At 40.9% G+C, this 27,603-nt stretch overlaps 1 protein-coding gene across 4 annotated transcripts; it reads left to right on the top strand.

The window, feature by feature from the left end:
- Window positions 1-1,611: 1,611 nt before the first annotated feature.
- Window positions 1,612-27,603, top strand: ENO4 (enolase 4). Of its 4 annotated transcripts, none has more exons than XM_048506826.1 (14): window positions 1,613-1,830; window positions 5,174-5,302; window positions 7,619-7,809; window positions 8,997-9,154; window positions 13,511-13,680; window positions 14,310-14,441; window positions 15,998-16,063; window positions 17,572-17,634; window positions 21,023-21,190; window positions 21,456-21,581; window positions 22,989-23,184; window positions 24,336-24,403; window positions 25,441-25,558; window positions 27,208-27,603. In XM_048506826.1, exons 1-14 carry the CDS (start codon window positions 1,642-1,644, stop codon window positions 27,306-27,308), a joined length of 1,875 nt encoding a protein of 624 aa, XP_048362783.1. In that variant the 5' UTR covers window positions 1,613-1,641; the 3' UTR covers window positions 27,309-27,603. The 4 variants fall into 4 exon arrangements, with proteins under 4 accessions (XP_048362786.1, XP_048362783.1, XP_048362785.1 ...); XM_048506827.1 differs by lacking the exon at window positions 1,613-1,830 and adding an exon at window positions 1,857-2,406; XM_048506829.1 differs by lacking the exon at window positions 21,456-21,581 and having other exon boundaries at window positions 1,612-1,830.

The raw sequence follows: 27,603 nt of genomic DNA, 5'->3' as shown, positions 1-27,603 counted from the left end.
TGTCATTTTGCCTGATCCAGCCCCTCGCTCTGCAGCGCTGCCATGCCAAGTCTTTGTTGTCCACCAAGGAGCAGCTGTGGCGTAGGAGGTTAAGAACTAATCTGGAGGAACCGGGTTTGATTCCCAGCTCTGCCGCCTGAGCTGTGGAGGCTTATCTGGGGAATTCAGATTAGCCTTTACACTCCCACACACGCCAGCTGGGTGACCTTGGGCTAGTCACAGCTTCTTGGAGCTCTCTCAGCCACATCTACCTCACAGGGTGTTTGTTGTGAGGGGGGAAGGGCAAGGGGATTGTAAGCCCCTTTGAGTCTCCTATAGGAGAGAAAGGGGGGATATAAATCCAAACTCCTCTTCTTCATGTTGGTGGAAGGCGATGGCCGCTGCAGCTTGGGCGCCTCGGCCATACCTGAAGCCGTACGCTGGCAGAGCCAAGGCGACCGGGTGAGGAGCGGGAAGGGGCGGCTGGGGTGGCGGCTGCTACTGAGGCGGCGGCTGCTGAGGCATGCCCACCCCAGCGCTGCTGTTGCTCCCACTTCCAGGCGGCTCCAGCAAAGAGGTGCCACCGCCACCAGACCTGGGGTTCCCGTTGGGCAGTGATGGCGAACCTTTTCGAGTGCCCAAAACTGCAACTCAAAACCCACGTATATGTCGCCAAGTGCCAATATGGCATTTTAACCTGAATACCGAGGTTTCCTCCCGGCCTCCCTCCTCCCGGCTCCAACGTACACGCCACCTCGCCTGGCTGCAGCAGGCCGCTCGCCCTCTGCCACACGCTTTCCTCTCCGGGCAGGGGACTGGCCCGGGTCTCCCCTCCCCGCACCCACTCGCCTCCACCGGCAGCGCCTCTTGCCTGCGTGCCTGCTCTGCATGGGGGTAACGAGGAAAACTTGAGCCCGAGCCCCGGGCAAAACCTGCGTTGGATGCCCCCCCCACCATGGGCGGCCACCCCACCACGACTCAAAAAAAATATTTTTTGCACCAGGTCATTTCTATATCTGGGCAGGGTGTGGGCTAGCAGTGCTGAGGCGCACGACAAGGTGGGCAGCCCACTCTCTCTCTCCACTCAGCCACCTTGTGATCTTCCCCAGAGCTGTGGGCTGAGCCTTCGGGGAGGGCGGTATACAAATACAATAAATAAATAAATAAATAAATAAAGCCGAGAGCACAAGCCAGTGGAGCCCTTTGAGCAGCTTTCGTCGGGCAAACGTGGGGCTCCAAAAGTTCCCAGCAAAACAGTTGGTGTCATTGCACAGCAGGGGCAGGGGCTGTCTCCCGGGCCAGGCCAGGGCTTTCCTGCTCTCCGTCTCGCTTGCACCTGGGGGCCGGTGGAAAAACAAACACAGGGGGCCAAGCGAGACTCCTCCCTTCCTCCACCCGGACGCCTCAACTCCAAGCGCCCTTCCCTCTCACCTCTCTCCCTCCCAGCTTCCCACGGTCCAGCTTGCAGCGATGAGGAAGGGAAGGAAAGGAGGCGCTCCTCTGCCAGCTTTTCCCTGCCTCGCTATGCTCAGGCCTTCCCAGAGCTGTGGGCAAGCAAGCAGCGTCTCTCCTGGAAAAACAGCTGGCAGAGGTGGAGGAAGCGGCGGCAGCAGCTCCTGCTGCAGCGGCTGATTGACCAAGCAGGCCTCTGTCACTGAACCGATGCAGCAGGAGGCGCTGCCGCCGCTTCCTCCACCTCTGCCGGCTGTTTTTCCAGGAGAGACGCCGCTTGCTTGCCCACAGATCTGGGAAGGCCTGAGCAGAGCGAGGCAGGGAAAAGATGGCAGAGGAGCGCCGCCTTCCCTTCCTCATTGCTGCAAGCTGCAGCTCGGGAAGCTGGGAGGGAGAGAGGTGAGCGGGAAAGGCGCTTGGAGTTGAAGCGTCCGGGCGAAGGAAGGGAGGAGTCGCGCTTGGCCCCCCCTGTGTTTGTTTTTCCACCGGCCCCCCAGGTGCAAACGAGACGGAGAGCAGGAAAGCCCTGGCCTGGCCCAGCGGGCGGATAAATGTTTTTCGGGGGCCGGATCTGGCCCTTGGGGCGTAGTTTGGGGACCCCTGGGCTAGATCAATCATGGCGGGGACTTTTCCTGAGCTCTCAGGCATGCCTCAAGGCAAGATAACCACTAAAGAGCATCGATCCGATCCCCCCTGAGAATGCTAAGAGTTTTTACAACTAAATGCCAAATATCGCGAGAATACGGAACGCGGAACTCATGGTAGTGAGGTCCTGTGTCCTAGCAACGGGCTGGGATTTTCTCCTGGTCTGTTATGGATGCCAGGGAAAGTCAACCGCCGCGCCAGCGATGCGCCTTGACCAACCTTAAGCATCAAGCTGCAGAATATTACCGGAACAATGAAGTTCCGCAGCGGCTGGAGGAGGTGCTCAACACTATGTTTTACCTCCGCCCGCCAGATTTCTATGGGCACCTGGTACGTGTCCCATCGAGTGCACCAAAATGCGCATGCGTCCTTCGGAAAAACTCCCGACCCTAGAGCAAGGCTGTCTAGTGCACAGGTGTCAGTGGGACTGGGGACAAAAGGGAGTGGGGTCAGGTTCTGTTTGAATGGGAACGGGGAGTTAGTTTTCTCAAATGTGAAGTTGTATGAACGGAAGAGTTTCTTGCATGACTGTTCTGAAGCAGTCCAACTTCAGTAGGGTTTGCTGTTAGGATCCTAGCAGTCGTGGGTTGCATTGCTTGCTTTTAAATAAATTATAAGCGAATGCACTGGGACGCCTGAGTCTATATTAATGGGATTGGGCTTTTAAAGTGATATGTTGTGTGAACAAGCGACAGGCTTATTCCTTACCATAAAAAGGACTGAAGTGGGTGTGAGGTGCATGGGTTGTAGTGTAATGGAAGGTATATCAAGGGGTTTTTTGTGGGGCGGGGGTGGGGGGGGAGAAATCAAGTTGATTTATGGCAGTCCCCATATGGTTTTCAAGATAAGAGGTGTTCAGAGGTGGTTTGCTGTTGCCTGCCTCTGTGTGGTGACCCAGGTATTTCTTGATGGTCTCCCATCCAAATATTAACTAGGGTGTACCCTTCTTAGCGATGATAAAATTAGGCCATCCTGGACTATCTGGGTCAGAGCTATATCAAGTTAATGAGATACTAATGAAAGTACCTAAAGGTTACAAACCTTTAACCATGTGGATTTTATGCAGTCTTAACTATGATGAACTGTACTTCAAAAATATCACAACAAGGGAATAACTGGGGATATTGGGAACTGTGGAGGTTGGCATTGCTTTGGTATCATAATGTTTATGACTTGGCTGGAAACAGCATTCATTATCCAGGCAGCTGTTGAAAGCAGGGCTTTAAAAATCTTTCAACCTGGGAAGAGTGATAAAAACATACGCTTAGCAATGAAGAAGCAGCCAGTGTAACGTAGTGGTTAAGAACCAGATTTAATTCTCACTTCTCCACATGAAGCCTGCTGGGTGACCTTGGGCCCACTCACAGTTATCTTCGAACTCTCAGACCATGAAGAGGCAGGCAATGGCAAACCACTTCCAAACATCTCTTGCCTTGAAAATCCTATGGTGTCACCATAAATGAGCTGTGACATGATAGCACAAACACATAAGGCAGTGGAGAAGAATATTGGGAAGGGGTGGCGGAAGATGGTAGACATGTAAAATTCTGCAGTTTAGGTGGACCTTTCCTGGCTATTAAACGCTGTGACCATGTAAGTTTAATTGTTAGAACTGCTGCCAGCCTGGAACATTTGTATGTGCATTGTTGAAAGGAAGTGCTTGAAATTATACTATGTAAGTGAGCTTAGCCCTAGCTCAGTAATGTTTCACATATGTCTTAAGGATGCTGTTAAAAGGTGATCTAGAATAAAGAGAAAACTGCGGAACTACTGTGGACCTCGACATGAAAACCTCTGTTGAAGTGTTAGGTGCCTTAATTCCTCATGTAAAATTATTGACAGTCCCTTAAGAGTGCTGTTGTGGAGATGAATAAGCTCAGGATTGGCGTGCACTGTCTGCTATCAAACAAGCCATTAAAGTAATTAGTAATAGAGAGGATGGCTAGAAAATATTAATAAATGTTTACGTATCTTGTAGCATTTACTTTAGAAGTAATTCAGATGACCCTAATTATTCCATAAGACCCTGCTAGTGGACTTTGTTGGCATTAGGTACTACTATGTTGTTGGTTTCTCTCTTTTGGTGCCAAAAAGAAAAACATGCAGTTAACAGCAAGCCTCTTAACAGAACAGATCAAGCCCTGTACTGATTGTAGTCCAAATGGCATGCTAGAAACTAGCAGGGTTGATGATGGGGTACTGTGTGGTTTCCGTGCTGTATGGCCATGTTCTAGCAGCATTCTCTCCTGACATTTCGCCTGCATCTGTGGCTGGCATCTTCAGAGGATCCTCTGAAGATGCCAGGCACAGATGCAGGCGAAATGTCAGGAGAGAATGCTGCTAGAACACTGCCATACAGCCCGGAAACCACCAGGCTTTCAACAGTGATGCCGGCCGTGAAAGCCTTCGACAATAGGATTGATGATTGTGGCACAGTTCCATGATTATCTTTGCCTTTAGTTAATAAACATAAATGGATGTAATCATAGTCTTCTATTAATGTACTTTCAAATAGTATTTTTGGTGTTACATGGAAGCCAAGAGGGCTGCATCAGGATTAAACTGTAAAAGTAGGTTGAGGATTTTTTTTCAATAATTGGTATGATTTCAAATAATCCTTTCAAATAATTGAGCAACTTAGTAAATTTCACAGAAAAGGTATACAAAGGATTACATGCTAACTAATGGGCATGTGCAGCTTGCCTCATATGGGCATGGCGGGCTCTAACGGGGAAAGTTTTCCACAAGTCCAGTCAGAGCAGTTTAAACATTTACACAAACATGCAGTTTGTTTTCATTAGTAGACTTCTAGTGCTATTTGGAACTATATGTATTTGAAATATATTGGGTGAACAGAGATGCTCAATTAACTTGTTTTCTTGCTTGCTTTTGGTCTTAATGTATGACTCAAGTAATTCATTAGTGTACTGTGGGGGAAGTGGTGGTATAACACTCCTGATTTTACTCTTCTGTACTTTGTTTTTCTATTTTTACAACTTTGTTTAAATAAAACTGTTAAGGGACCAGAAATGCTAACTAATAAAATACTCTGCTTTAAAATATATAAAATATAATTGTAACAGTTCATGTATTTCAGGCAAATTACTTCTCCAAATTATCAAAACCTCCAGTGATAAGCAGAATAGTTGGGAGAAAGGTGATTGATGGGACTGGTCATCCAACATTAGAAGTGAAAGTGTCTTGCCGGATTATGAACTATGATAAGGTATGAGATGCAGTTTGCTTCTGAATGAAGCATGTTCATCTGGTGGCTTGTATAAAATATTCAGCCCCTTAACTGATCTATCTAGTGAGCTATGTGAACTGATAAAAATTGCTGACATCGCCTATAAAGCATGCTGTTTAAAATATTTTATTAATATTTATTATGAGTGGAATAAATGAAAATGTTTCATTTTCCATTTTGATATTTGTTTTTACAACAGTAGTAAAATTAATTTTTTTCTAGATTGAAACACAATTTTAGGTGGATATTAATACGGTGGAATAATTCTTTACACAATATTTTAATGATCAAAAAACCAGACTGCATGGTGCTGTGGGCCACATTTATTTAATTATTAAACATTTCCATTCCACTTTTCTCCCCACTGGGTACTGAGATGTGTTTACAAGAAACATATATGATGTAGGCAAAAAGTACCATTCCAACTTCTGGAGCTGCTCTTGGATTCACCGAGTTGATTCTCTCAGGATCATAGACTGTGTGCCCTTCATCTGTACCTCCTGTTTTTTTGTGAGGTGGTTGCCTGTAAGAAAGCTTTACAAAATCTTTTATCTCATGTTGTATTCTTATTAATGGTTGGGGAAATCCCTGTTGTTGGTTTTATGTTGTCAAATATTTATTTATTTATCAGATTTAATATACCACCCTATCCAATTAAATTATCTTACATTAGAATCTCACATTTACTGTGTCTTGAGCACATGAATCCCATTTGGCATTTTAGTGTCTGACACGTGAATTTTAACCTGCTTCCAGACTGAGGCAAATCAGATTTGTAATTTTGTACTGATACATGTATCCTGATCTGCATAGCCAGGATAGCCTAATCTCATTGGATCTTGAAAGCTAAGAGCCCCAACTATAGGGTGGGAAAGCGGGGCTGAATCAGTTCTTGGGAGCAGTGTGCTTCCGTACTGGAAGATTTTCCCTCCTTGGGGCACTTATCCCAATGGAGGGACGATCCCACGGACATGCGACTGCCATTGCCCCTTCTGTCTCTGGAACATAGCACTGAACATTGCACCATCAACCCAGGGCCCCTGTCGCTGCCAGCATAGAAAAGGCCAGCTGTGGTGTAGATGAGGCTGTAACTAGGTACTGCCTTTAGAAGTATTTGAATAGGAGATTGCTGTGAAGATGGCAAACCACCTCTGAACGTCTCTTACATTGAAAAGCCCATGAGGGTCACCATAGTTGGCAGCATTTTCCACTAGCATTGATAAACACACACACCCTTTTTTGCTTTTCACTGCGACATATTTCAAATGTGTTTTTTATTAGATGCATTTCAGTTTTTAATCATTAGATCATATTTTATGGTTACTTTGAATTTAAATTCTGTCTACCAAAAAAGGTGTATTTCATTTGCACACATTAAATGCCATCTCTTTTTATCATTCAAGTGACAATTGTTTGTAAAAGCATGACCCCAAAAACCATTTGGAATTCTCATTTCTTCACCTTATAAGAACAACAAGCATAACTGCTGAACACAGTAAAGGAATCATTCCTTTGTTCTTTAAAATGGCTTCATTTCTTTTTTGCCTGTTAGTTGCTCTCTTCTTTTTCCTGTCCTAATCTTTCTTTGCTCTTTGTCCTCTTTTCTGTACTTTTCCTGATGTTTGATGGTTTAAAACAGTGAAATAAACATTTAAAAATAAAATTATTCTTTTTCTTTATTTAACAACCTGCCCCAAAGAAGGTGGAATTTATATGGGTATTTATATCCTCCTTTCTCCTCTTTCAAGTTAGAAAACACCTCCTCTTTACCTGCTGTATCTTAACCTAATAATTTTTTTTCTTGTATTGTTAAAGGATTAAGTGAAAAGGATGTATCTTGAGTTTCATCTGCCACCACAGTCCACACCTCTATAAGAATTAATGCCTTGTAGTAGGAGACTGAATTGAAAAATTAAGATTGCTGTATCTTTTGTGTTTGCCTTTCACCTGTTCAAAAATTAATATTCAGGTTTATTTAAGAGAAAATCAGAAGACAAATAAGTCATACTAGACAGTGGACATTTCTGTTATTTAAAAATTGACATAAGCATCAGTGCTTATACTGACAAAGAGGAATATGAGCTAAATAAATTCAAACAAGCTATTGTGAAGTAGCTGGATTCACTATAGTAATTCATTGAATAACTTGGTAAAATACTTTATATGGGAAGAGTTTATTATACTTGTGGAAGGAAAAAGTATACATCAGTAATAAAGTTTAAATAAACCTTTAGCAGAAAATAATTTATTATTTGAAATCTCAGTGATAAGCCTTTCCTTAAAAATGTTCTGCAGAGCATTTGTTCCAGCATAATCTCTTCTCATGCTGAAATTCTTGAAAACGCTTCCTCAGAAGCAGTGGATGCTGATGAAAAGGAAAGACATGAATCAGTAAATATAGCAATTGAATGGATAAATGCATCATTGGATGAACTGCTCAATGGCCTTCAACCTACTGATCAGAACAAAGTTGATGAGCTGCTAGGGTATGTACCTGTATTTATTCTGTTTATTACCCAGTGATTTGACATTTTTTAAGAATTCACACCTAAAACTAAACCTCAGATACCAGCAGGACACCAATCGCTATTCTGCGGTCTTCTCAGTAGGGAAAAGAAATGGTTAAAAGAGACAATCCCAAGAAGTGAGGTCCAAACTACACATTACATCAACCATGCCATGTGAATTTGCAACCATATGACATCTATAGTTTCCTTGTGGAAACTCCATTCAGAGAAGCAGTAGAGGCCTGATTCTGGTCATTTATTATTTTTTAAAATGATTTTATTCCATTTATATTATCCTTCTGTTACCCAAAAAGGGGATCTGTCCCTTTTTTAGAATGGGGAATTAGTGAGGACAGACCTTGCTTAATGAGAGGGGACAACTAATTTGAGATATTTTCCACCAGAGTTTACACAGGTGGGTTTCCACAAGAAATCTACAGGAAGTAGGAGTAAGAGTTTAACACGGGAAGAGACTGCCCTAGACTCCAGTCATTTTACTTAACTCCTTAGCACCACAAGCTTCGTTTATAACACGACATGTTAAAATCACAATTCAGAAAAGATTGCATACAATTTGTTGCAGAGTTGTTTGGACAAACATAACCTAAGAGTTTGGTTCAATGTTCTTGGCTTGTCTTCAGTTGGCTGGAATTTATCCCTGACAAATATCTACTCGCTATATCCTTTGTAAATACAGCAACTGTTCTGATCGTACAGCCAACCAAAGTCGTCCATGCAGTGACCTGAAAAAGTGGCTGCTTTTCTAGCAGTGGTGGTAGTGGGCTGGGAAAGTTTGTTGAAAAGTAGTTCTACAAGGGAGAACTCCAGTGGCAGTGCTTCAGCTGTGTTTGGGACTTTGATTCGTCATTCCTTCATGCATCAGGTCTGGAGCCCCTAACCTTCAGACAAAAAAATTTATTACCTTCAAACAGGGCTAAGCATGTGATACAAATGTATGTATATGCATGTATGCATGTATGTATGTATTACATATTTAATTTAATTTATATAATTATTTATAGCTGCAAAATGAAAACAATAACGCTGCTACCCTAATATGTTATTTCCCAGTAGTTCTTTTGTGAACCAGGAGCCCTTCTGGCCCTGATTTTATAATCAAAGGTTTGTAGAGCAACCTGTCATTTTGCCATTTCCTTTTGCCATAGAGAATATTTCAGAAAGAAAGCAGAAGAAGAAAAAGAGGAAGAAAAAATAAGGGAAGTGGAAAAGGAAAAAGAGAAAGAGAAAGAACCCCAGGAAGTAGTGTTTCCTCCTTCTACACCTGTCACAGGACCTTCTGGAAAAAAGAAACAAGCAAAACAAGGTAATATGTTAGAATTTCTTTTTATTGAAGATGACACTGTCTCTTTTAGGAATATGATACCACATTTTTTCTTCTTTTGGAAACATACCCGTGGAAGGCAGAAACAGAGATCTGAGCAGCCCAGGGTCTGCTTCTGCTTCTCACATCATATTGCAAGCTGGATTTCATGATCTCAAGTAGAGATAGTCTGATGGGAGGATGATCTCAACTCTCCACCCCACCCCCCTTTTGTTTGCCTTTACTGCCTCACTTATGTCAGTATCTCTTAAGGACCTTGCCATGCAGTCCTAACAATGCTTTTCTCAAAACAGGCTCAATTGACTAGTCTTCCGACTCCTACTTGGAGTTACTCCCAGTAAAGTGTTCTTAGGATGGCACTGTTAATCATGGAAACAAATTCCGGTGGGATAGTAGCATTTGTTATAATACAAAAGAAGAACTTGGTGGTGCATAACACATCCATTGTAACGTAAGGTTTTGTGGGCTTGAGGCCTCTTTGTCAGATGCAAATACAAGAAAGATGTCAGTTTTAAAGATGCCACAAGATTGTTCTTTTGTTCATCTTCAGTCTTCTGTGTATTCCCACATTGGGACTGCATCTGATGCAGGCCAGTTTCAGTGAGATTTCAAGCTTCCAACTCCAGGGGGCACTCTAACTGTTATTGGTCTCATGCATATTTCCTCCCAATGGTCACCTGACCAATGGTCTGATGCCCTCTCCCTCAATTCCTTCTTCATTACGATAGGGAGAGGTGCTTCACTTTACAGTTGACTGCTTGATTCTGCCACTCCTGGTGTAGGTGGTAGTTTTGCAGGTAGGCAGTCATGGCACAGCAAGGGCTGTTTAAAAAGTATGCCCAGGAGGGGTTAAGATGACAAGAACTGATTTACACCTGGTGTCTTTTGTGTTTGGGTGAAGATCATAATGTGCCCGCTTGCAAAGTGAAGGCAGATAGGTCCTCTAAGCTAAAGGCATCTCTGTATGAAAAAACTTTTATCAGCAGTGGATGTACTAATGAAAGGAGGACAGTTGGTCAGATCAGGATCATCTGGTTACAGATCAGCTCAGATCAGGAGGGGAAGAAGCTGTCGGTATGGGGTAGTCAGTCTGAAGCTCCATCTGAAAAGCAAATTTTTATGCATAAGGAGAAGGGGAAGAGTCCTAAGAGGAGTTTGGAGGACATGGTTCAGGTGACTTCCCCTATTCCTAGGACACCATAATTTCATTCTTTATTACCTGCTATTGGATGAACCTGCAGTGGAACCAACTGTGCAAAGATCTGGTTCAGAGGTTGCAGGTTTGCTGAAGAAGAATTTGCTGCAGCTGCTGTTCCATCAACTGTTCCGTATTCTGTCCGATATCATAACCAAGAGGCTTAGAACAGCCAGTGAAAGTGGGATGGCCTAGTGTTGTTAGTGAGTGATATTCAAAGCTAATGAAAAGAAGGAGAGTTTAGTCAAATTCGAACATGGATCCGACACAGTATCAGATGTGTCACCAGACGAAAATGAGATAGAGGCACCAGCAGTATTTCCTTCGGAGGATTTAAGACTTTTTTGGGAGCAGATGATGAAAATTGCTCATGAGCTAGAAATAAATGTAGCTACTACAGTGCAAGGACCCAGTGGTAAGACCTTGTCTTATGTTTATGTGGAGTCAGTGGATGTAGTGGCTTTTCTTATGTTGGGTGGGTTTTTAGAAATGTTGAATGAGCTATGGCTGAAACCTTCTATGGTTTCTGCGACATCCCAAAAATTAGAGAATTATTACAGGGTGAAACAGGATAATTGTAAGTTTTTGACAATTCATCTTACCCCCTCCTCCTGAGTTACTGAGGAGATGCAGTCTAGAGATAGTCAGCAGAGACTGTCGCCCTGGCTGATCAAGAGAGACAACTTTTGCTCTCTGCTCCCTTTTCCTGCCTTTCAGAGGCTTGTTTAGCCAGTAGGGAGCAGTTTTGGTGCGGGAGTCTGAGCAAGAAGAGCAACAATTGCCAAAGCAGAACTTGTATTGATTCCTTTACATTACATATCATACAGTTTAATTTTAGTACAGCGGAACCCCTTTTTTCATTGGTAATCCATCCAAAAAGAATCGATGAAAACCGAAACTGATGAAAACTGAGGCAAACTTCTCCATAGGAATCAATGTAAATCCAATTAATCCGTTCTAGGCACTCCAAAAAACATACCAAAGACACATTTTGGTGAATAAACATAGTGTTTAATGCTGAAAACAGAAACAAACAATAACACCAGGACCAGCTTCAGAGCCAGTGGACCAATGTCACACCAGAAAGCTGTTCAAAGAAGTCTGTTTCTGATGCCCCTTTGAGATTTGTCTGAAATGGGGCAAGACATTGTCATTAAACAAGTTGCAGACATGGCCTGCAACAGCTTTGTTCGGCTGATTTTTCTCCACAACCCCCTGCACCTTACTGCAAATCAATGAAAACCGAGACAATTTTTTCACTGAAAAAAACAATGAAAACTGAAACCGACGAAAACCGAAGGCAATGAAAACTGAGGTTCCACTGTACAGTAATTGATTTCTTGGAGGTGGAGGTGGAGAGTGCTGTCAATACATTTGGTTATTGGATTGAAGGAGCTTCAGTTTAAGCAAGAAGTGTTGCTGATTCCCAAGAGGAGAACTTTTCATTTTATGGAGAATTAAACTAAGTTCTGAGGGTTCTTGGAGAACATATCCTTATTTGATCTCATCCATTTTACCTTTAACTGTGCATTCTGGGCATAAGGAAGTTTACATATCTGATGTGCTTCGAATTAAAGGGATCTTTAGTGGTGTTTCTAGATAGTGTTCCATAATTGCTCTTGGCAACATTTATTTCTGTACAAGTGCTTGGATTACAGGTCAGATTTTCAACTAGCGCCAGATTTTCAAGACACTGGTTCCTATTTGGGAATCAAAGTAAATCATTGGTTGATAAGGATTTGAGGATGTAACTGTCACAGTGGGAGCTGATGATTGCCAAGTTCTTTGCTATAAAAATCTACCCATTACGAAGGTGGTTAAATGGGAACAGAGTAATTTTCAAAATCTTCCTTGGATTTTGAGTTTTGTGCACTTAAAGAGTCATTTGGAAAGTCTGGATCAAAGGATGCTGCTAGAAGATAAGGGACATAATGCAAAAATTAAGAAAAAGGGAAGAGTTCTTCGATCTTCTGTATAGTTTGAAATGTCAGACAGTTGTATTGAAGAACATAAGAAGTTAAAGCTGAAAATGTAGGGCATTATTGTTAGGAAAACAGCTAAAGAAAGTGGTATTATATGTAAGGACTTTTTTTAACAAAATTAAAAAAGAAACCCTCAAAGCATCTATTGTTGGATAGTTTCTTTAACAAAGTATAAATTTCTCAATGAATGCAACGTTCACGACTACACAGACAACTAGCGCGCTGCATCAACCGCTATTTTATCAATTGCATTTAGCCCACATATAAGGTGCAATACATAAAGTGCAACCAGTGAAAAGTGCAAACAGCATCAGAGCCTAAACTCTTACAATGCTACACATGTAACATCACCATACAATATGTACAAAGTGACTCAATGATGTCTTCTTCTTTACTTGGTCCTATAACTTTGTCCGTACAGATATTAGGATGGGACCTCTTCTTTGTAGATAGTTAGTCGCTTATAAATGACTGCATGTACTGCATTCCAGTCAATCAAATATGCCTGGGCGGCAATGCGGACCAGTCTGAGCCAAGTCCATCAATTCAATTTCCAAAAATAAACGGGTTGCGCTATTGTAACCGTTTTCGATAAATTCTTCTTCAGATTATAATTAATTCTCCAGTTTAAATTGGGATAATCGTTCAAGGTGACTTATTCACATCCATTCAGCTTCCCTTCTGAGGGAAATCGATGAAGAGAAGCTGAATGGATGTGAATAAGTCACCTTGAACGATTATCCCGATTTAAACTGGAGAATTAATTATAATCTGAAGAAGAATTTATCGAAAACGGTTACAATAGCGCAACCCGTTTATTTTTGGAAATTGAATTGACGGACTTGGCTCAGACCGGTCCGCATTGCCGCCCAGGCATATTTGATTGACTGGAATGCAGTCATTTATAAGCGACTAACTATCTACAAAGAAGAGGTCCCATCCTAATATCTGTACGGACAAAGTTATAGGACCAAGTGAAGAAGACATCATTGAGTCACTTTGCACAGTTTCTTTAACCCCAATCTGATTTCTTCAGAATATGGAGAATCATTATTATCTCTTAATTTCCTTTCACTTCACAGGATCAAGAAATAAATTGTTAACATTTTACTTGTACCTGTTGTAGTAATGTAACAAGTGAAATATTTTTCTTATTCTCAGGGAAAAGGATATCTGTTGTGGAGAATACAGTCCCCCCAGAAGAACCTGCTGAACCAGTAATTAAGGGTAGCATGGCTATTGGGTGTATATCTCTTGCTGTTGCGAAGGCTGCTGCAACTACTAGTGACATGCCTTTGTACTTGCAGATTGCTTCAATCAAACACAATCAGGTACATGTCATGATTTTGATTTTTTGCTCTGTCATAGTTGCCCAAGAACCCCACTCAAGAGAGTTCTGTCAGACAGATGAATGCTTAGATTTGCAATCTGTAGGAATCTTTATTCTGAGTATGTTTTCATGTTGTATTACCAACAAATTCATAACCAGTTTCAAATTATACAATACTTACAATTTTTAAACTGGTCTAATTCTTTTCAATTTAATTTCAGTGAAATTACCATGAGGTTATGTATTTCATTAATTTATATTTCCAGCATCTATATGCTTTAATGACATATCGACCAATCTCTGTTTCATACTAATGAAATGATAGTGCTTCTGAAAAGGTATGACTTCTTGTCTCCTGTTGTACCTTTTCACCACTGGTAAATGTTAGAATTATGTCAGCTCTACATTTTCCTATTCTCAATGAAAGTAGCCTGCATTCAAAAACGAGATCCAAACAGCAATCTTTAGGCTTAATTTCTTCTTTGATTATGGCTCATATTACAATATTATTAAGTCTTGAATCACTTCTGTTGTCTGTACAAGAAGGAAACCTCAGTGGAATGTTACTATCAGTTTGTGAATTTACAGAGTAAACATTAAACATACCACCTTGTTTTTTTTCCATTTTAGGATCTGCCTAAGGAACTGATTATGCCCTTGCCAATGATAACACTTTTGAGTTCTGGAAAATCATCACCTGGAAAACTAAATCTAATGAAAGAAGTGATGTTTATACCTCCAGCCTGGTTAACAGTTAAACAAGTACTGTTTGCTACTGGTTTCATCACAATAAATGCAATATTGAAATACTGTACTTATATTGTAGCTACCTGGTAAAAAGTCATCTTTCCCAGGTCAATAAAATGAGCACTGAGCTTGCTGGGGATAAAAATGTGCAGCCTGCTTACTCACTCAGAAATTCCCCATTGGCTACATTGGAGTCAAGGCACTGCAAAGCAGAAAATCTGGGCAAATTTCTTGGGGTATCCTGTCAGGGGTGCATTATAAAGCTAGTGGCACATTTTTAAAGCTAGCGGCACCAAAATTTCATGGTATCATCCGGAAACTGTCCTGATGATACCATCTGAGTTTGGGAAAGTTTGATTTGGGGGGGGCCAAAATTATGAACCCTCAAAGGGTAGCCCCATTTCCTTTTAACTCCCATAGGAAACAATGAGGGATGGGATGATACCCTGAAATTTTGGTGCCGCTAGCTTTAAAAATGTGCCCCTGCAGGCTGAGATGGAAAAACCATCGAAAATACCAAAAAAAACCCCAAATACCTTGCATTTGAATTCGTTCATATTTGGCCAATTTTTGCCCGAATGTGCCCGAATTCATCCGGATTTGGGCCCAATCTGGTATTTGTTTAACTCGAAGCTCCAAGCCTAGTAATGACCCAGTGCTTGCACAGTGGATTTACCCTTACCTTTAAGAGGTAACAACTGCTTATTTGGGCCACAAACTAAGTCCACATACTTGTACCTGTTTTCTTCCACTGGAGTACAGGGCCAGAGCTGTTCCTCTAACAAAACTATTGATCTATGAGTATAGTAGAGAAGCAGTCATTCTTACATTCAGTCAGTTCCCTTCATTTCAACAGAACCTGATGCAGAGAATGTTCCAAGTAGCATGAGGAAATGATGGCAATAATGGAAAGATTTAGCAGTGTTTTTTTTAATTTATTGTTAGATTTTTATACCACCCTCCCCCAGTTGTCTGATGTACAGTGCAGGTACACAAAATGGGCAAAGTTGGTGAATGTAATTGAAAGACTTAATGCTGGTTCCTATGGTATAGTTATTTTAATGAAAGAGGATTGACTGTCCTACTGCAAACCTCTGACTTGAACCTCATGCTATTCTTTGGGGTTCCTTCTGCCCCAAGGAACAGCATTTTTGAAGCATTTTTGCATGCAGTGAGAAAGGAGGTAAGGAAGTTCTGTTATACTGGTGGAAATGCATTCTGTTGGCAGAGATTTACTGTGGAATCCAAGTATTTATCTTCTAAAATTAATGTCTATGAATGCACTGATTTGATAAGAAACTTTGAATGGAAACTGGATTTTTGTAGATACATAGTCTGCCACCTATCAGATTAAACTGAGTGCATTTTAAAGGATATATAAATGCCAGGAGTATAATATTGCTGAAAGAACATGGAAGAACAATAAAGCAGTGAGTCAGGTGAATATCAGGCTAACATAGATATGTGTGATGTACTTGTTAAAATTTGCAAAAATAAAAAAAAATGTTTTTAAAACAGACTTTTTAAATGGAAAAAATGCACTGGTTTGAAGAATTCTTCTAATTTTACAGGGTGTAGAAAGGTCTTTGGATATTCACAAGCAAATAATGAAGTTGCTGGAACCAATGTGTAAAGGGGTAAGACAGCATTCAAATTAATTGTTAACACAACTCTACCAGTCTGTTGGAGAAGTCTTGTTTAGAGTCATCCCTATTTGGATTTTTTAAAAATCAGCTGTCTGGAATATTGACACCTTTTCTGTGGTCCTCTACAGAATTTATTGCCAAAATTAGGCCTGACAGAGCTTTAGTTGGCAATTGTTTAAAAGACAGCAAACTAAAGACCTGCAAGGAATTGCAAAGGGATAATAGTGGGGAAGTTCTGTGTGTGCGTTGTAGTTGAATTAAAACTGATGAGCTTATGGTCTAGATTTGTATAGTTTGCTGCTCAACTATTTCTGACTCACAATAGTTTTTTTGCTATAGTACAGCTGCTCTTTCTGATGTAGCCCTTAGCATTAGTTATGCAAGGCATGACTTCGATTTCCCTCCATTTGCTACATCAGTCACCTAGGAGGCAGAAAATTGGGGTTGGGAATTGTCCACCTCATCTTTTGGCATTTATTTATTTATTTATTTATTTATTTATTTATTTATTTATTTATACATACATACTTTAAATTTTCACCCCTCCCCTATCACAGGATACTGTATAAATTATAACTGGCTCTATTCCTTTCACAGTTTAAAGAGCAACTGGGCAGGATAGCTAATTTGGATCAAAAGAATTAATCCTCCTGTACATACTCTTCACATTTGAAAGTTGGCAGAGCACTTAAAGATTTAGAATTCTGGACTGATAGAGAAGGAGGGAGAAATTAGGATAAAGGTTGTATATTTCAGCATTTATTACCCAACTCTAAATCTCTCTCTCTAAGGCCTCTTCTGCACACGCAAAATAATGCATTTTCAAACCACTTTCACAACTGTTTGCAAGTGGATTTTGCTGTTCCGCACAGCTTCAAAGAGCACTGAAAGCAGTTTGAAAGTGCATTATTCTGCATGTGCGGAATGAGCCTAAGACAGTGTAAGTTGTCAAGCAAACAAAGTTTTCTCCCTTCTTCTGGCTACCTCCCCCCTCTTTAACCAGTGCACAATTACCTTCAAAGTCCCAAGCCTCCTGGACACCAATCCAGTGATTGGCGGGCTAGGTTTTTTTAAAAATCTAATTTCTAAACTAATATTTTTTTTCTGCATATCTGGGAAGCTCCCCAAATCTGCTTGCTTTGTTTAAAAAACCTGATGGCCACATGCCTATTAGAAGGAGAAGTGCTAGATGTTCTCTTTAAAGAGGTTTTTGGAGATTGCTTCTGTGATTTTATATTATACCTATACTTGATTACACATGCAGGGTACACAAACCACTTTCTTACAAAATCAGTAATGGTATTTCTAATATTGAGAGTGTGAAATTCTGTTGTACGTTGGCAATTATTGTTCACCTTTCTGTTGGATTGTACATAAAATAATTATGCTTGCATATTCTCAGTACTGCTTTACATAATGTTCTTAACGTTTTTCATCCAAAATCTAGTTAGCTTTAAAAATACTCACAGTTATTCTAATTATTTTTTTAACTTTTGCAGCAACCTAGTCCTTCAACAGAAAGTAAAAAGTCTGCTGTACGAGATGCAGGGAAAAAAGCTCCTGTAAGAAATACAATTAATGCCTTCTTACTGCGTAACACAGCTAATGGAATAATAAATTGTTTATTGGCCAAGTAATGTGTTGGTATATATTAGTCTATCTAAGGCTGTTTCCGCACGGGCGGAATACAGCAACCCAGGAACGCTAAAAACAGCGTCCCTGGGGAGGGGTTCGCACACAGTGCATTGCAGCAGTGGCGGCCTCGCAACCCCCGAGTGGCGCGAAGCCGCTGTTTCTGAACTTCACTCCCTGGGCGAGGTATTTCGGAAACAGCGGCTTCCGCGGCTGGAAGGCACCATCCCCCCCTTTCCCGAACGCCTTACCGTGCCTCCGACCTTCCGGCGCGTTGCCCAGGCCAGGGGACACGCCCCCCCTGCCCTGTGACTCCAGAGCTGTCGCGCAGGGCAGGGGGTCGTGTTCCCTGGCCTGGGCAACGCGTCGGAGGGACGGTAAGGCATTCAGGCCATGGCGCAGCACTGCGCCGTCTTCCCTGCCCCTACCAGGACCATTCGTGCGAATGGTCCCAGGGGGGTGCGTTGGCGTCATATTTGCCGACGCACCCCCCGAGCATGGCCGTGCGGAAACGGCCTAATACTCAATATGGCTTAATGCGTAGATGTTTAAATCTAGGGATTGGAGCCATGAATAGACAAGATAGATTAAAAACTGTAAAAAAGCCCCAGGAATTGAAAATCTTTAATATATATATATATTGCAGTTGAACATAATAGAGGCAGTACCTGAGGCTTTTAGAGACAAATACCCTCAGTGGCCATTGCTAGGCAACTCCAACAATATTGTCAACCTTCAAGCCTCTGTCAGGAAAAGGTAATGGGGAAGGGGCAGGACACTTATCTCAGCTGTTTTGGCCTTTGAGAGAAGACTCGTGGGATCATACCTGGCAGCAACCACCAAGCACCTTTCTACCTTCTAACTTATGTGACTCATTTAGACCTAGCTGTTTGCTACTGTTCAACAGCAGCCAACCACAAATGGTATAGTAATTAGAGTTTAGGATCTGGGACACTTACTATTTCTTGGTTACCTTGGGCTAGTGATACACAGAGTAACTTACCTCACAGGGTAGTTGTGAGAATAAAATAGAAGAGAATGATTTAAGCCACTTTGAGTCCCTATTGTGGAGAAAATAAAAAGAATAAGTAAATGTAGCTGAATATGGGAGATAGATAAAAGATTGGTGGTTGGCTGAGAAGAGAAAAGGAAGTGGGATTAGTGATTATTGCCTTTGTGAAACTAAAAAAAATAGAACATAACGCTTTGTTAATGATGCATAAGACTTCAGACAAATACTATGTCCCTGTTTGGCATAATTAACAGTACTGCATTCCATGGAGTGGTCTTGCCAGTTCAATTTCTTTTCAGCTGCACTTTTTACTAGTTCTACTTGGATAGGGTTGGATGTTTTGAAATCAGAACTGTCTTATTGACGACATTTATTCAGATTCAAGCTTAGTGATTAAACTGGTTATGCAAGTTTGCCTTTTAGATCCTGTTGCTTAGGGTAGCTAGCCTGTAATGGTCTAGAAATTCAGGTATCAGTAATATCATCAAAAGCAGACATCTATGATAATTATATATAGAGTTTCTAATTTCTATATGACATGGGAAAAAAGGTTTATATACAGATGGAAAATGAGTTAACAAGGAAGAAGGGTAGGAAAAGTTTACTGTACCTATATGTGGGTGTACAGAGTGTGAATAAACATTTTCAGGGAGAAAGGTGGAAAATAATTATTTCAGTAAATAGTTGTATTGTTGGAGGCTTTCACAGTCAGAATCACTGGGCTGTTGTGTGGTTTCCGGGCTGTATGGTCATGTTCTAGTAGTATTTTCTCCTGATGTTTTGCCTGCAACTGTGGCTGGCATCTTCAGAAGATGCTTTGAAGATGTCAGCCACAGATGCAGGTGGAACATCAGGAGAAAATACTACTACTGTGTTTCCCTGAAAATAAGACAGGGTCTTGTATTAACTTTTGCACCAAAAGATGCATTAGGGCTTATTTTCGGGGTAGGACTTAATTTAGGGGAAATATGGTACCTTCACAATTCATTAAGGCGGGCTCTTGGCAGCCCTGTTGCTACCAGGTCATGTGTGATCCAAGCTGCATCCTCATATGTCCCATGTCGGTCTCTGTGCTCGGCAGAGGCCAAGCTACTGGAGATCCCCGCCCCCTCTATGATGCGGCTGGCCTCCACTAGGGCCAGGGCTTTTACGGCCCTGGCCCCTGCCTGGTGGAATGCTCTTCCTCCAGCTGTCCGGGCCCTGCGGGACCTAAATGAATTCCGCAGGGCCTGTAAGACCAAGTTATTCCGCCGGGCTTTTGGGGAGGCCGGCTGCTGATAGGTGCCCATTAACAACTGAGATCCGCTGATCCCCTCTCAGAGTTAGAGGAGTTAATGGTTGAACGCCATCTGTTTTAAATATTTATGGATTTGGAGCGCTGCATTTTAACTGGTATTAATTTTTAGCATTTTATCCTGTTTATCCACTTGCCTGTAATTATGTTGTAAACCGCCCTGAGCCCTTTGGGGGAGGGCGGTATAAAAGTGGAATGAATGAATGAATGAATGAATGAATGAATAAATAAATAAATAAATAAATAAATAAATAAATAAATAAAAATTGGCAGGGAGCACCCTGCTGGATCACACCATCCTAATCTGTAACTACCAGGAGGGCTTATTTTTGGAATAGGACTTTTATTTTAAGCCTCCTCCAAAAATCCTGAAAAATCATGATTGGGCTTATTTTCGGGGAAACACGGTAGAACAAAGCCATACAGCCCGGAAACCATACAACACCTCAAAAGATTAGTTGTATTTGAGCAGCTATGAAGTGGCACACATCAAGCCACTTTATACCAAGTCAGACCATGATCCATCAAGGTCAACATTTTCTACTCTAATTGGCAGTGGCTTTCTAAGAACTTAGGTGGAGGTCTTACTTTGTTACCTACTTCCTGATTCTATTTTAACCAGAAGTACCATGGATTGAATTAGGACCTTCTTCATGCAAGCTGATATCTACCACTAAGCCACAGCCTGTCTTTATAGGTTCAAGTCTTACTTAGACTTCTTCCACATCCATATCTCAGCTGGGAACCCTAACACAACTGGCTAAATTCATGTGGGGTTTAATAAATTATATGCAACTGATACACAGAAAAAAATGATACAATGAAATGATCTATAAAACAATTTTGAGGGGAATGAACCTCCAACTGGCAGGTTTGTTGTACAGTGTTGTAACCAAACTCTGTGTGAGGAGTCTGATGGCAGGATAGTGCTGGGATTTGTGCTGAGGTCGGCAGTCTGTTGTACATGAACGCATGTATATTGATAGCAACATTATTTTTTATTTATTTACAGCCTCCTGTTACTAAAAGATCCTCTCATTTAGGCTGCATAGTAACAGGGAATGATACTCTTGAACAACCACTGACTTTGATTCAAATGGCTTGCACAAACATTGGCTTGGAATTAGGAACAGATCTGTACTTGGGAATAAATTGCGCTGCTCATGAACTAATGGACTATGTAAGTCTTGTTTTCAGTATTTTGGTAGCTTACTTGTTTACTTCTGATCAGTTACCTGTTTTCGCCCAGTAAGTATATTTCAAGTGGGTGTGTACTGTAAACAGCAGGAATTGTAAGAAAGACAAATCCCTTCATTCACACAAATGTCTCATGATGCCATCATGACCTCAGTGTCTACTATAACCTGAATCTCATCCTTAACTGCCTTAGCCTCAAATTTGAAAGTAAGTTTACCTTTCCCATGCATGTTTTTTGTTTATTCTAGAATAAGGGAAAATACGATGTGTTGTTTGGAACACTCAAGAACCCTGATGAAATGGTGGATATGTATGTGAACCTAATTAATAAATTCCCCTCTATTGTAGCTTTAATTGATCCTTTGAGGAAAGAGGTAAGAGCCTTTTTAAAAATGTAGTTTTTAAATAAGAGCCAGAGCCAAATGAGGGGAAGGGCCCAGCCACAGCCCAGCTAAGTAAGGGAGGGATGGGGTGACCTGTGGAGCAAGAGCACAAACAGGCCCACTTGGGTTCCCGTGCCCCTATCAGGCCACCTGCTGCCGCCAGCTGAGCTGAGGGGCCCTTGCCTCCAAAGGGCACTTGCTGTCAGCACCAAGGCTGTGGGACCAGCATCTTCCCCAGTGTGCTCCCATCCCAGGTCACAGACTTGGCCTGTTAATCAAGGTTGTTATTTGAGCAGCTCCTTAAAATGAAAGAATCTTGGAAGATGTTTAAACTTTGAAAGTAATACTTTGAAAAAAAAAAGCTGAAGCCACATTTGAGATTTACATGATGGTATGTTTTATCTTGCTTGCCTGGGATAACATTTCTTTTCATGGTTTCTGCTATTGTAGAATATTAGATATTTTATATTATAAAATATACTTTTTAGAAGCCATGTTGGGCCCATTTGGGGAAGGTAGGTTGAAAAAGCCTGGCAATATGATATAATAAAGGCACAGGTCAAGGAACACTAAATGTGTGAATATGAGAGTCTGAGAAAGGGCAAGGTAGGCTAAATGCATAGCCAGTGAGAAGGCCTATCAGTGATAAAAGGTAGGTGGGCATCACATAGCAGAAGTGGCTGACAGTGGAGTATCACTGTGCAAAGCCAGCAGCAAGTGTTAATGTTGTTATATGCAATGCATATTTGGTTATATTGGGCAAAATGGATTTAAAAATTCAGTACCAGTAAATGATGGCAGAGAGATATGGGATTCAAAACTTTACATGTAGATGTAACTTGACTGTAAAAGAGGCAGGGAACAGTGTTGCGCAGATGTGTATCCATTCCTTGTTTCAGCCACTAGGAAGGGAGCTACAGTGGAAGGCGCATTGACAAAGCTATTTCCCACAAACTCTGTTTTGCTTGTTGTTTTCTGTATCCAAGTATATTTAAATGTAACTGTTGCCCATCAGGTTTGGAAAAAAGAAATGACTTCATTCCAACTTTGTTAATTTAATTGCATGGATCCGCACGTTTGTTATTTTACAAAGGATAAAGCATCAGAAAACATATTTGTAATGCACAGGATATTTCCCTTTCTAAACTATGATGGAAGTTTTGTACAATCTATGAGTCCAGTTCTGCTAATCTCAATAGAACTGTTTTCTACCAAAGGGCAAAATCCTGCTGTTAACAGATTGTTATGCACTATTATATTGTATTTCCTATACGCTACTATATGTAATATTTTCTGTGAAGAACTATCCCATCTTCCTTTTACAGTTCATGTCACTATCTTGTATTTGGTTACATAAACCTTTCAAAGGCTAATCAGTTACTTTTGTTATCTATATAGGACGCCCAACAGTGGGAGAATTTATGTAGTAATCTGGGATCAAAATGCTACCTTTTCGCAGAACATGCATGCAGGAGTATATCTAAACATCTAGATGGCCAAAAGAAGAATGTACCAAAATGCAGTGGTCTTGTTGTTAAATACAACAATGAAACTAAAATTTCTGACCTTTTAGAAACGACCAAGCTTTTAGATGGTGAGTAGAAGAGAAAATTGAATTTGAAAATGCAGAGCATGCTGTAGATTTGACTATGCAATCAGTAAAAGTATGTAACATTTTATATTTAAATACAGTAATTGTGAATGTTAGAAGTGCTTATTAGACAAAATTGACTTTCATCATGGCTTGATAATAGAGTTAGAGGTTCAAATTCCAAATATATGAAATACATTCTTAACAGAGTATTTCAGCTCAGTTCTTTATAGTGAGTGCCTAATTGACTGGGCGTCTCTTGTACTATTAGTTTCTGTTATATATTTCCATGGACATTTTAGGAGTCTTCAGCATGTAACAAAACTGCTAAACTAATTGAACAGTAAGCTTCAGAATTTCACTTGTACCAGTTGGGGGAGTGTTTTCACCTACAAAGAAAAACCAGCTTCTATGCAAGGAAGACAGTTTAGAATTATATATCAGAAATCCTAATCCATGCTATAGAAATGCTAGAATGTGCTAGAAAAGATTCATTGCTAGAAGGCAAGACTCACATTTATTGTTTCTGTTTACACTGAGGATCATAAACAGGCTTAACAGAATATTGATTGTGACCAGTGCATTTAATAAAGTGAAAGAAAAAGTTTCATAGTAGTCACCCCATGCAAAGTTGTTTACAGCTCAATATGGGATGGGGTGGGGAATCAGCTCTTGGCGGTTATGCTGGTGGGGAGGACAAACTGGGAAGCAGATGGGTGCAACAAAGCTCTATGGTGCCCAACCAGAAGTGGCTGAACCCTGCAGAGCTGCTCTGGCCTAAAGTTGTAGGCTCGCATGGCTGGGGGCATTCTGGGGTCATTCCCGGAGGTGGAGCCAACTTTAATCACGTTCTACTGGCCTTTCAAGCTGGGGACACCCCCAGTGTGATGCTCAAACTTATTCCATGAATACAGTGGCATTAGTCTGTTTCCTCTTTGGGGTTCTTGGGCCAGCAAGAGGGATTTAGAATTTTCCTCCTGCCTAGACCACCCAGAACCTCTTTGGAGGCTGCACTGTGCTACCTTTGCTGTGCTATCTTTGGACAAAATGCAGCTTCCCCCATCCAATCTGTATTGCATTGTTACTGTCCGAAAAGACAGAGTCCTAAAGAATGAAGACAAAACTAATCAAGCATCCTTGTCCATCATGCATAGGTCTGAAATATGTTTCTGTATTCGGAAGCTCAGATGGAGAGTCTTCTGATGACAGTCTTGTGGACCTTGTAAGTACTAAAATCCATTCAATAGCTCAGATACTGCTTATATTGTCCTACAATCAATATGTGTAGCCAAGATAGATTTATATTCACAACGCAGATCATTAACTATCTTTTATATGTAGTGGTGGAGGACAGTGCTGTCAAGTCATAAATGACTTATGGCAACTCTGTGGGGTTTTCAATACAAGAGACATTTGGAGGTGGTTTGCCATTGCTTGCCTTCAGTCAGAGGAGAGAGTTCTGAGAGAACTGTGATTGACCTAAGGTCACTCAGCAGGCTTCCTGTAGAGGAGTGAGAATGGAATTGAACCCAGTTCTCCAGATTGGAGTCCAATAGTCGTAATCACTACACCACACTGGCTGTCCATTTTATATAACAGGGCTTAATGGACTAATGTTTGTCTCTTTTTTTAAAAAAGTATAATTACACAGGAGATATGTCACTAAAAACATGACCACATTTAGAATCAGTGTATGATTTTAGTCCTCTCCCACACATACATTACTCTGCACAGGTTCTTGCTGACTCTATGGCTTCTTGAGTACTCCATAATGGATTTACCCTCTTCCTTCTGTTCACAATGTGCAACCCTTCTTAACCCCCTCATTCTCACCCCCATCCGACTCTCTTCTGCCCTATCTTTCCCATCATAGCCTTTTCTTTCTCAAAGTCCTGTGTTATGTGCATTCCTTGTTCCAACCTTTCCTTTCTCTTATAACTGGACTTTTTGACACTCCATAATTTTGCTCTTTTTCAGTATTCTCTTAACTGTTTACAGAGTTACTAGTAGAAATCAGAGAAACACAGGTAAATGATAATCAGGACACCAAATCTTAATCTATTATATGAATAAGACTTCCTGCAATTGCAACGTTAAAAACTAAAGTGTAATTTATAGCTGAACTTTGCAGCAATAGGAAATGAATGCATAGGTCGATGTATAGTTATGCTTTAGCGTCTAAGACACTACATTTATTAACTAGTGATAAATATTTTAATTTCTTCAATGATTGATGATAATTTTCATTTTTTATCACAGGCTGTTGGACTTGGAACCAGGTTTATCAAGTTGGGGGGTCTCTCACGTGGTGAGAGGGTGACCAAATACAACCGCCTTCTTGCTATAGAGGAAGAACTGGGCAAGAATGGAATACTATGTAAAAACCCTTTCTTACTTTGTTTTCAATGTTTTAATGAATTGAATGAAAAAGACTGGGAAAAGGGTGATTGAAATTGCTCTGCAAGGAGGAAGGGGAATCAAAAGACTATAAATAAGCACTTGCAGAAAACAAGGATTACATTTGTCACTAAAGTGTACTGTCAGTCTAATATCTTTTCTGTTAAAATACAACATTTTTCTAGCAAACTGTTAATCTAGTGGTATCAATCAAATGGAGTGTGAAGAAACTACTTTTATATTCTTAGCTGATCTTGCAGCTTTTCTGTGAAACGATGTTGAAATTTTAATTTGTAAGTTTGGAGTTCTTCTCCATGTTGCCCTTACAACAATCCTGTGAAGGGTTTACTGTATCAGACAAAATTTAACACAATTATCTATCTCAAATAGGGGCCTCAGTGATGTTGTATCAGGTTGGTAAGCATTATCAAATGGCAGCTGAGATCTTGCAGTATATAAGATCTCAGCAGCCATTTTGGGTTTTCCAAGAAACCTTGAATGGTAACTGAAATCTCAAACTGTGACCTGAAATAGCTGCTGATTTTGGTTACTAAGCAATTCTGGCCAACGGTGGTGGTGGTGGTGGGGAGCAAAGGTAAGCAAACGTGAGAAGTAGCTAACAGAGAAAAGCGGAGACAATATGACCAGCAATGTAGAAGGAATTTCCATCTCACATAATTCCTCAAGATTCGCCTCCTTGTTTTTTCTCTATTTGGGCAGCAGGGCCAGATGTCGTCCCAATCAAACAACTCCCTTGCAAATGTTGTTAAATTAGGTCCAGTTAGTGTGTTAGGAGAGAATGGTATCAAGACAACAAGCTCTCTCCTAACTGCCATTCATCACACAAATATTCCCAAAGTTTATGTCAAAGGTCCCCAACCTTTTGGAACCTGCAGGCACATTTGGAATTCTGACACAACATAGGTGGGTACAGCAGCAAAATGGCTACTGAAAACGGTTGCCATAGGGGATAGAGTCAGCCACCAAATGATTGCCATAGCTTACATTCCAAAACATGGTGTAGATCCTTTTGCTGGGTTGGCAGTTGCTGCCAACATTTTTTCAAAGCTGCACAGCTAATCAAATCTCCAATTTGATTGGATTCAGTTAGAAGCCTGGCTGGGCAAAAGCCCTACCTGGCCCCACTCACTTCCTAAAAACACTTGATGAGTACCAGAAAAAGTGTTGGTGGGTGCCATGGCACCCACAGGCACCTCATTGGGGATCCCTGGTCTATACATAAACTACTTGTAAGTGCTTGGGATCTTTATGTGCTATCTGTACCCTGTAATTGACAAAATCCATGTATGTACAGTTTTTATGTGCATGGATGAGGGAAGCAGGGTCTATAGACATAACCCCAGTCTCCTACAAATGCTGATAATACTTAATTTTATGATGTTAGCACTGGCTTACATCTCTTAAGTTGTTTGCTACTGCAACTGAAATTGCAAGTACTGATTACACTTTAGAATGTCTAACAGAAATTGGCCAAAACTAACTCAATTTTTTTTAAAACTTTAGTTTTCCTTGAAAATTTTTGAAGCACAGTTATTAATGTGGCTAGAAAATATAATTGTTGCCTAAATTTTTAAACATAATTTTAAAAGGTCATATTTTCTATTTTAGGTGCACGAGATGAATACGAATTTATTGATTTTATTGAAGATGAACAAGAAGAGGAGGAGGAAGAATTTGACTGCAGTGACTTGGCTGTGGAGATAGCATAGTGTACTCTGTAGAAAGTTATGCTTCACTTTTGTTGGCTCAATTATTCACTTGGGAACATATTACATTTCCCCTAGGCTACTGAAATAGAACAGAGATGAGATCTGTCTCATCACCCTTGGAAATACATAACAGTAGTCACATGGAATACTTGAATATACTGGCAACAGATGTTATGAATTTATGGCTAGAAATCTATTTCTGAATGTGGGGGTTCAACAAAACTCCAGTGAACTTTAACACAATGCTTCATTGTAATAATAACCATAATAAATATTCTTGATGCTTCTTTTTAAA

Source organism: Sphaerodactylus townsendi, linkage group LG08, assembly GCF_021028975.2.
Source record: "Sphaerodactylus townsendi isolate TG3544 linkage group LG08, MPM_Stown_v2.3, whole genome shotgun sequence".
Taxonomy (NCBI): Eukaryota; Metazoa; Chordata; class Lepidosauria; order Squamata; family Sphaerodactylidae; genus Sphaerodactylus; species Sphaerodactylus townsendi.
The sequence above is the reverse complement of the archived record's forward strand: the minus strand, read 5'-3'. Positions and strand labels throughout refer to the sequence as shown.